At 42.1% G+C, this 11,174-nt stretch overlaps 1 protein-coding gene across 1 annotated transcript in view; it reads right to left on the minus strand.

The window, feature by feature from the left end:
- Positions 1–3,935: 3,935 nt before the first annotated feature.
- Positions 3,936–11,174, minus strand: part of LOC308374420 (gamma-aminobutyric acid receptor subunit gamma-1-like) — a gene marked incomplete at both ends in the record, with an annotated part of 17,764 nt that continues 10,525 nt past the window's right edge. The window contains one exon of the mRNA XM_080850198.1: positions 3,936–4,416. Within this exon, the coding sequence (XP_080706324.1) occupies positions 3,936–4,416 (481 nt within the window). The remainder of the gene's footprint in view (positions 4,417–11,174) is intronic.

Here is an 11,174-nt window from a genome sequence, read left to right on the forward strand (position 1 = left end):
CTTTTTCACACACACAGGCACATACTCTCTCTCTCGCTCTCTCTCTCTCTCTCTCTCTCTCTCTCTCCCTCTCTTCCTCTGTCTATTCCTCTGTGTATACGTGTGTCTGTCTGTTTTGAGAGTGCCTTTTGAGGAGGCCCCTGACTCCCTGAGCTACTCTTCGATCCATGGCTAAACACACACACACCTCAAATGGACTCTCGGGCCACCTCTGCGCCAGGGTCAAACCCACCCAACCTCTTTAGACATGAAAGATTTAAAACCCACTCCCGCGCACCCAGCAAAGCAGTCAGCCAGTCATCCCTGTCAACATCACAGCCAAACAGCATCACCCCTCTTCCTTTCACTGCTCCTCTGTCTCTCCCTGTCTCTCTCTCTTGCTCTTTTTATTCCTTTCACTCCTCCTCCTCTCTCTCTCTCGCTCTGTCTCTCTCTATCTCTCTCTCTTGCTCTTTTTTCTTCCTTTTTCCCCTCCATTATCCTCCCTCTTTTCTCCCTTTGTCTTTTTCCTACTCTCTCTCATTTCCATATTTCATTATTTTCATCGTCCCACTTGCAGTCACTCCATACAGGCTTTTACTATCTTTGTCCATGCCTTTTACCGCCATATTTAACAACTTATCTCTCTCTCTCTCTCCTTTTCTCCCACCTCTGAATTAGAGAAGGGGATGCCAGTATAAGTGTGTCAGTATCGGCAGCCTGCAGCTCCAATGAGCACAAGCCCTAATGGTATTCATCAAATCCCTCACAGACCTGTGGCACATCTGGGGACTTAACAAGCGTGAAGGAAGCTCTAAATCTTGGTCCCCGATTCTTGGTGATTCATGCCCCTCTGTTTGCCACCCGGATTAAATTATTAATATGTATTAAGTCAGCCACGCCATTATTTACATTTCATAATCTTAAGTACACACACACACACACACACACACACACACACACACACACACACACACACACACACACACACACACACACACACACACACACATACACACACACAAACTTTTGCCAAACAGGCAATTGTGGGTGTGAATAAACCTCCTGAGATGAAATTAGTGGGATGGATAAAAGGGTGTACGGCTGGTCTGGCGTAGGAACAGATGGGTGGTTATTTGGAAGGATGGATGGTTATTTGGAGACAAAGAGATTGATGAATGGATATTGACTCTGTGGTATGAATATTAGGTTGAATGAAAAATGGAGGTATGCATGGGAAATGTCCGCTGGCATAAGGACTTTGATGTATCAATTAATCAATGAACTTGTCGTCACATGGGCCTACTGCATACCCTTTTGTGATCAGCCATTGCAATGCCTCCAGTGGTCACTGAGAGCTTCTCTGATTCAGAGTTTCTCTGATTTATAACTCAGCTCCTCACGCCGACAGAGCAGCATATGTTTGTGAATTCAGCCTGCACCCAACATGCCCAAGTGGTTGTAAATTCTCATCAGACTGGTTTAATTACACTGGAAGTGAAGACACATAAATAACCTGGGAAGCTGACTGGATAATGCCAATTACCAGATCACCAACACTAACTGTGAGAGGGTGAAGGTATGGCGGTAGAAAATGGATTGGTAAAAGGATGAAAACTAGACGTAACGCAAAGCGTTACAAAATATGACTGCCGAACTGTTCAGTAGGGTTTGGCACAGAATGAGTCATGGTTATCAGTGTGTTTGTGTGTTTTTATGTGTTTTGTGTGTGTAAATTGGTTTGTGTTTCATTTGTATGTATTAAAGGCACAAAATGCAACAATTATGCTTCAGGATTAGGGTTAGGATAAGCAGTTTAACCTTAAAATAACAGCTTAAAAAAAATTGGGGCGCTACAATTACTTTTAATATGGAGAATTGCGTCCGTGCCAATGGCATAGCAGGGTGGATAGGCATATAACTGCCTTCTGTAGTTTTGCCTGCCGATGCCCGCCGACCTGACTTTGATTACCTTCTGCCGATCTAGTAAGTAGCTTATTTGCCGTCTTGCTTAGTCTTGTGTTGCACATGATTGATGTTTGACTGTGTAAGGACAGTCGTTGAGTAATTAGTTTGTCATAATGTCAAAGTCAGCAGATTTCAAGAGATTTCGTTAGTTTTAGCTGCTAGCATACCTTTAGCGAATAGCTATTAATCCTTAATGCACCTTTAAAGGAATTATTTGTGATAGATTTTGATGATTTGGTTATGTAATGTTTTGTGTACTACTTTTTTGTGGATTGTTTTGGCATATTTTTCTTTTGCAATGTAGTTTGTTAAAACAGATCAAATAAAGAGGTTTGGAAACAAAGTGAAGTTTCCAACCACCAACAGGTGGCGCTATAGGTGATATCAGTCAGGCATATGAACACGTTCGGGCTGGATCCAGCGTCCACCCTAAAGGCATTTTTATGCTACTCCGTACGACACGTTTTTGGGCACATAGGAACGCCTTCAGGTAAGTGAAACGCCTTCTCCGGTAGCTGAAACGCCCTCTCCGTGCTCTCCAGAGACGTCGGACAGCTCTCCGTGTCCCCGCAAAAATTTCTGTCGGTCCGCTCATGGCGACGGATACTCCTTGGCCGTGATTGGCACACTACAACCTCATTTCCATACGACATCAACTCCGGAAACTAACATTTCTGGACCTAGCGTTTCCTGTTTCATTACCTTTATATCCATATATACAGCCGCGGAAAAAATTAAGAGACCACTTCAAAATTATCAGTTTCTCTGGTTTTACTATTTATTGGTATGTGTTAAAGTAAAATGTACATTTTTGTTTTATTCTATAACCTACTGGCAACATTCCTACCAAATTTCAAATAAAAATATTGTCATTAAGATCATTTATTTGCAGAAAAATGACAATTGGTCAAAATAGCAAAAAAGATGCAGTGTCTTCAGATCTCGAATAATGCAAAGAAAACAAGCTCATATTCATTTTTAAACTACACAATACTAATGCTTTAACTTAGGAAGAGTTCAGAAATCAATATTTGGTGGAATAACCTTGATTTAAAATCACAACTTTCATGTGTCTTGGCATGCTCTCCACCAGTCTTTCACATTGCCGTTGGGTGACTTTATGCTACTCCTGGCGCAAGAATTCAAGCAGCTCGGCTTCTTTTCATGGCTTGTGACCATCCATCTTCCTCTTGATCACATTTCAGAGTTTTTTTTATGGGATTCAGGTCTCGAAATTGGGCTGGCCATGACAGGGTCCTGATCTGGTGATACTCCATCCACACCTTTACTGGCCTGGCTGTGTGGCATGGAGCATTGCCCTGCTGGAAAAAACACTTCTCAGAGTTGGGGAACATTGTCAGAGCAAAAGGAAGCAAGTTTTTCTTCCGGGACAACGTTGTACTTTGCCTGGCTGAGGTTTGTAAAAAACCATAAGGATTGAACCAAAGCGGACTGGAGGGTCTCCTAGTTCGTCTTCTCTGATGAGTCCAATTTTCAGCTTTGCCCAACACATGGTCGTCTGATGGTTAGACGGAGACCTGGAGAGGCCTACAAGCCACAGAGTCTTGCACCTACTGTGAAATTGGACTCATCAGAGAAGACGAACTAGGAGACCCTCCAGTCAGCTTTGGTTCAATCCTTATGGTCTTTTACAAACCTCAGCCAGGCAAAGTACAACGTTGTCCCGGAAGAAAAACTTGCTTCCTTTTGCTCGTCGTCCGATTTCGTGCAGTTCTGACCTTGTCAACTTACAATTAAAATGTTTTACAACACTCCATTTTTGCTTTTTCATTTGTAACTAGGTGGCGCTATACATGAAATAAGTGGTAGTGGAATGGTTGATGTGGTCTCTTAAGACCAACATACAAAAAAAATGTTGTCCTCCTAAGCCCTACGGTTTTCTGGTTTAATATACACCAACTGGTGCAACCTAGACACATCATCAGTGATGGAACCTGGGATCATCGAATGTTTCGGGTCTTTCAACATCAGACACCCTCGCCCAGGCGACCCAGCCGGAGGTGATCAGTCCCCGGCTTGTGTCTAGGTAGCTTGTGTTGCCCATCTGTGGTGTTCTTGATGGCTTTCTTGCTGTGCAGTCCCCTTATTCCCAACAACTTGAGAGCCCTGTAGAGTGACTGGCCTGCAAACCCTCGGCATCCAACCTCGATGGGGTTGCACCGAGTTTTCCACCCGTTGCGGCGGCATTCGCCTGCCAGCTCCACGTACTTGGCCCTCTTCCTCTCAAATGCCTCCTCCATCCGGTCTTCCCAGGGCACAGTCAGCTCCAGCAGTATGACCTGCCTTGTTGATTCTGACATGAGAATCAAGTCGGGCCTGAGTGTGGTCACTGCGATGGTTTCCGGGAATTTAAGCTGACTGCCCAGGTCCACCTTCAGCTGCCAGTCCCTAGCTGTGGTAAGGAGCCCCCCTCCTTGGCTTGGGTGCTGCCGTGGCCTCTCTCCAGCTCTAACAAAGGCGATGGAATTATTCACAGAAAACTGAATCGCCCCACCCTCTCTAAAACGGGTCCAGTCCAACGGGGGTGCGAAAATCAATGGTTCCACGCTCATCTAGTGGGGCTACATGCCCACCATATTTCGTGCACCTCGGTTTTTCAGTGACCCGGGAATCGTTGACAGAAAATCGGCAAACAGAAAAAAAAAGAAGAAAAAAAAAAAAAAACTCTGACTAAACCTATATGACCGCCGCTGCACGCTGCGCGCTGTCGCGCGGCGGTCATAATAAATAGCATTGGTAGTTTGACTGTAGCTATGGAGACATGGCAGGTGAATGTTGTGTGCATGTACATGATGTATGTGAAGACCCATATATAAGTATATAAGTATATGTACAAAAACACAACACAGTACAAAATGTCTAATGTCTTAGTGTGTCAGGCATTCTGTCCACGATAGCAAAGTCTGCTTGAACTTTTGTAGAAGGTTGTGTGTAGTCTGCTGAAGTACAGAATTACTTATCTCCATGGGTTATATTACTGAAGGTATGATGCGTTCGTTAGGCCTTTGGTTCGATACATTTAATGAATCAGCAGGTTATAGAATACATTCTGTACACGAAAGAAACGTCAGTTTAAACTTTCGTAGGCTTCAGTATTCAAAAGTTTCCAAAAGTTAAAGATCTTAGCGTTGGCCATTGTGTACTTTGTGCCACAAAAGTAGGATATCCACTACGTGGATAGAATTACATTTGTCTATGAGTTTATTTTGTCCACAAAATGAAAGGCACAACAGTGAATTCAGAGCACATGAATCATCCGTTTTGTCCTCTGAGCAAGAAATAATGTGCTCTCAGTATTTCGTGGGCACAATGCTTACCCACTTGTGTTTTTCGTGGAGACAAGGCGTTAAATGGTTTCATTATAAAAGCTTTTCATAGCAAAGAATGCCTTCTGTCTACAAAAAAAGCTTTGAAAGTGCATAGGCATGTGTGCACATAGATATACAGTTTGTACATGTGTATATTTTCTTTTTTGTATTTGTGTGCGATAGATGTGTGTGCGTGTGTGTGTGTTCCATGCCTCCAGATGTGCGTGATTAACCTCCATCTGTCTCTATGACAAAGTGAAGCTTTTATGACCCTCCCACACACCTTGTGTGTCTCCCAGCCGCACAGGGAATGACAATCTCCTTTAATTCAACCCTCGTTTAAGTCCCCAAACCTCTCTCCTCTTTTCCCCTGAGGCACGGTGAATGAAGGAGGAGAGTGTGAGAGAGGGAGAGAGGAACAGCAAGAGAAAGTGAGTTGAAGAAAGGGGGAGGCAGATTGAGAGAGAAAGCAAGACAGAGTAACTGAACAGCAATGTATTTTGTTTTTGTTTTTCATCTTTAGGGAGTGGAGAAGCGTAAACGTAAGTGTACTTATGTGTAATGTTATGGGTGTTCAGGGTGCTGTAATCACATAATATCCTGTCTAAAATGTATTTTAGTAGGCAATCGAAATGGAGGCTGGTCCTGCACTGTTTTAAGAAGAACTTGTCCAAATAATAAAAAATCTTCAAATAATGAAAAACATAAATCTTCAGAACCCAAGCTTAGCCTAGGAGTAGGTTTAAATATCTGTGAGTTTCTGAAACAAAATGTGCTTAATATAACAAGATGTTCTTCATAAAATGTTTGACCCAGGAATGGCCTATGAAAGTCAGAACGGTTCTCTGTGGAAATGCCAAGAGCTCCACTGTTTAGCGGTAATGTGGCATCTCAATGTGCAAAGTCTTTTGGTTCCAGTTTATTTAATGTAAATGTGATACATTCTTGTGGGGAAAGGATTCACATGAGCTGCAACTATTTACAAATCATATGAAAAACACCAATATTCTTCAACATGAACGGCATAAACCATAAATTCTGTTGAATGGTGGAGATTATGGTTTGATTATACTATCTAATCTATTATGTTGTACATCATAGCACAGGTGAACATGAACCTCCAAATTACAAACCATTAAGCAATACAAGGCACTGCATTTAATGCTTTGCTCATGTGTCAGGACACCTTCAGTGTGTAATTAATATTAATAAAGCTGCACTGAATATACACCTCAGCTTACTTGTTTCCTGATCAACATCTAATGTTCTGATTTAGCTTCTATACAGTACAAGTGTCCATGTCGATATCTGTTTACCATTATGTGCTTCATATTTCCCCAGCCTGTAATCTGATCTTTCCATCTAGGTTATATTGCAGGGCATTGGCTGCCCATGTTCATTGAGAAGCAGAGAAGGAAGTCTATGAAGATGAACTGAGAGAGCAGGAGACAAGTTACTCTTTTTTCAGGCACTGTTTTATTGGCTCACAGTGTTATGAGTTCATTTGTACAGAACACGAAACATCTGAAAGAGCCGGACAATATGGCTCTAAGCGAGACAGAGATAGAGAGACAAAGAGACAGAGATAGAGAGAGAGAGAGGAAGAGAGAAAAAAAGACAGAGGAGGGTCACTACACTACATTGAGGATGTTAGAGAGAGAACATAGCCAGAGGATAGTTCGAAAAAAGACTAGATTCAAACATGCATTCTTTTCAGTGAAGCAGAACAGCGTATAATATGCATGACTTGACCAGACCAGGGTCAAATATACATATTTCAATTATAAATCGGCAGCTACTCCATCTTGTGTTTTATATTGAGAGATATAGGAGAGACTGCAGTCAAAACACAGTTATAAAAATTTTGTTCTGATGTTTATTGCAGTAGTTCTTAAAAAATATACCAGCCAATAAAGAACTGCAGAGACCCAACTAGATGGTTAAGAAACCATAGGGCATACTTTTACGTACAAACATACTGCTAATTATCCCATACCTGTACTTGGATGTCTCATTAGTCAAGTACATTATTTGACACTGTTTTCTATACAACCCAGGACTGCATTTCCCGGAACCATCTTTAGGCTATAACCATCGATACACTATGATCAACTAAGAGAGAGAGAGTGTTGAAAATGATTGCCTCTCTATCCTTTAAACAATGGCCATAGCACTACATCTTCTGGGAATGCAGCATCGACTTAGCAAAGTCAGCATTTTTGCTGTGCTAGTTTGTATTTGTGTCTCTCTGTGTGTCTCTGTGTGTGTGTGTGTGTGTGTGTATGTGTGCAGTATATACTTGTGTACATACTCTGTGACATGGGAAATATAGAGCCTGTTTAATGGGATTACAGCACATAAAATTAATCTGTACAGTTACACATTTTACAAAAGAACTTGAGGAAAGCACAGACACGGAGACAAGCTGGATGGAATGTAAAGAGAGAGAAAGCGAGATTAACAGAAAAACAGGCCTTTAGAGGGTAAAGAGCTCAAATAAGGTCTACACTGGTTAAAAAAACAGTATATTAGGACTCCAGTCCTGTTAGATCTGAGACATCACTCTGTTTAATGGTCAATTCTGCGATCTAAAGGCAAGCTTTTAATCGGAATTGTCACACTTTGTGTACGCATCCCCAATTTGAAGTACACTGCCATCTTGACAAATATGTCTCAGGTCTGCATCTAGGACAGGATTTTGGGCAGGTGTGAATAAACGCCTGACGTGATCCCAGACATGCTCAAAAGCTTCAGCTACATGAAAGTAAACAAAAGACCAAAAGAACTACTGCCAAACCTTTTCAGATCAAACCTCTCCGCATCATTGTACTTTCCAAAAGCGCTAAAGCCCTCCAAAGAATGTGAGCGTAGACGTCCGAGCCCCCTCTCCACGGGACGGCTCTTTGAGGGAGAGATTAAGGAGCGTTATTTATTTCCCCATCTAGGGGATTCTTCTCTGTCTGAGTATCGCAAGAAAACAGTGCGTGATAAAAAGTCGTATATCCGTTCATTCATCTAACGCGCTTATGACAAAAAAGTTGGCTCTTTGATGTCTCCCCGTTTAAGTCCTATTTATGAAGAAGAAGGATCTGTTCATCTCAAAAGCTTTCACAGCACCTTGAACACAATCAAACGATTCCCAAGGGGTGTACTTTAAACCCATACAAGTTAAAACAATACTTTTAGCCATTTGGTTTTGTGCTCTAAAGGTACATGCATGGCCTCTGTGTGGCTCAACTAACAAACAACAGCCACCAGCGAAGAAATCACAAGTGAAATGATATTGCGATGTATGCTCCCTGCACCAGAAACCGTTTCAAATCAGTGCAGGGGTAGAGGGGTTTTCAAGAGCAGAGCTCCAGTCTGATCTCTGTGTGATCAGTGCAGGCAAAGCAGCTGCTGTGTGTTGGAGGAGGAGGTGGAAGAGTAGATGGAGAAGGAGTGGAGAGGGGCTGGGAGGCCCAGAGAGTCACGCTCATCGTTGTCTCCCCGCCACTAACCGCGCAAACCAGATGAAAGCCTCATCAGGGACGCGAGTCGGCAGGCATGGCAAAGAGCCGTTACGCCGGCTAATGTATCCCTTGCTGCTGGCGAGAGCCCACACAAGTACATTGCATTCAGACACATTCACATACACACACACACACACACACATACATATATGGTGATCCTCAAGACCTAGCCATATACAAAATCTCCTCCTTAAATAAATCTAAGTACACACATACATCCTGACACATACTGTCAGTGATGTTGTATGATCTGTGTTTTCATCTATCCTTTCCTTTTCGCAAATACACATGCACACACACATTATGCACACACACACATACACATATACTCACACAAACGCTCCCTCTCTCCCAAAGCTGCTTTCTGCCATCACAGAAGCTCAACATCTCCTCATCTGGAGGCTGGCACACACATTTCCCAAAGGGCCCATGGAGGACACACACACACACACACACACACACACGCACACACAGACACACACACGCGCGCGCACACACAGACACACACACGCGCGCGCACACACACACAGTCTCTCAATACCCTCAGAGCTGTGTGCTTTAAGGAGAAATGAATCACATCATTAGAGGAGCGCTCTCTCTCGCCAGCACAGGGCGACCTCTAGGAACTTCTTGGGAAGAAGACGCATATGAAACCAAACAGGCTACGGAAAGTGTATGCACAGCAGACGCGCTCTATTCTACACTAAAGATTGTTCTTGTTATTTATTTACACATGAATATACTATAGCTCTTATATATATACTCTCGTATAATAATCTTTTTTATGGTGGAAGCAGTCATAGTAGGCAAGTTGGTGTTTGTTGCTCTGTGCAGGTATTTGGCCCTGTAAGGTGAGGCTTATTATTTCAAAGCATTGATGGCTTACATTTTTAAGTGCTGGTTCTCTAGACTATTCTAGTTTTCTACTCTACTTTACTCTACTCTGCTCTACTCGGGTATTAACTACCCTTTTACTACGCAAATGCTCCTCTGGACTACCTAGTTCTGCCCATGCAGCATGGCTTAAGAGCGATTCTGTGACCGTTTTAAATAAAGCACATGTTGCGTTTACAAAATAGTCCACAGCAGTACTTAAAAAAAAAGCAATATAAATAAAGCGTCAGGTGTGACTGCGGGATTTCGCCTTGTATAAAAGGAGATTGGACCGGGAAACGATGTCGCAGCTGTCTGCATTGGGATGAGCCCAGCACTTTTGCTGCGCTGCTTGTTTGGTTTGGTAGATTACATCCCTGCCTGCGATTAACAGCGCTAGCGCATTTCTGTTTATTCCACACTTCTGTTCAGTATGCGCAGGGGAAAACCTTCTGCTGGCCCACCCACCCCCGCCTCTGAGGTCATGTCCCCCATCAAGGGCTTTTGAGAGTGGATGGTGCACGGAGAAAACAAAAAAAAAGAAACTGCCCACCGTTGAGGATGGCCAATCTCACAACTAAAATAAAGATAAGAGGGAAAAAAACGCATTAAACAATGGTGTCGTTTTGTCTGTAAATATTCTGGTGACATACTTTTTTTTTCAAGAATCTTTGAGTGAATAAATCTGACGTTTTAAAAACCAACTCATATAAACTGATTCTAAATCTATTAAACCCTATGGGGAGTCAGGCGAACACTTGTCTTCTGAATGTAAGCTCCATTTGATCTGATTCAAAAGCCTCTGTATAAATACATGACAGGCAACAAATCCTGAATTTCAGCTAATCTTAAGATTATGATGTGGTTCTTTCCAACATCAAGTTTTCCAAACTTTACTCTTGTAAATGATGGTACATATTTTAAAGTTCGTATCTTCACTAGAATATTCCAGTACAAGGTGCAACTCTTGCAATTCCTTCAGAAATAGCACACATCCCTTGTAGAAGTTGTCTGTGGTTATACTTACTTCACATTACTATGTAATAAATGCGTAGCTATATGGTAATTACACATACTTTGTGGTAATTGCCAAAGTATTAGCATGTTTGTCATTCATTCATAGAAAGTGTAACCCTAAATGTGGGTTAATACTCTGTGACGAAAGGCATACAACTCTATTACCTGACGATCATAAATTCTAATTCAGGTTCCAAAACCCAATTGTTTTTTAATACTATTACTATTATTGCACCTATTACTAAAATAATACTTGACCATTTTCCAGAATAGTCAAACTCCTCTGTTTCATCCATAAAACATGTATCAGATAAGGTAAAAGTGTGAAAATGTCAAAAAAATTCAACTCAAAGGATCTTGTGCCTTTTTCTCACTGCAACGTAATTATCGTTAAAAATCGAATTATCTCCTTTGCCATTTCCTCAGGCTTTTATGGCTAATTGCAGCGACATATTACTCAACAGAGTATAAACCCAGCTACATGTATATGTGAACT

The sequence above is a fragment of the Sprattus sprattus genome, assembly GCF_963457725.1.
Source record: "Sprattus sprattus genome assembly, chromosome: 13".
Classification (NCBI taxonomy): domain Eukaryota; kingdom Metazoa; phylum Chordata; class Actinopteri; order Clupeiformes; family Clupeidae; genus Sprattus; species Sprattus sprattus.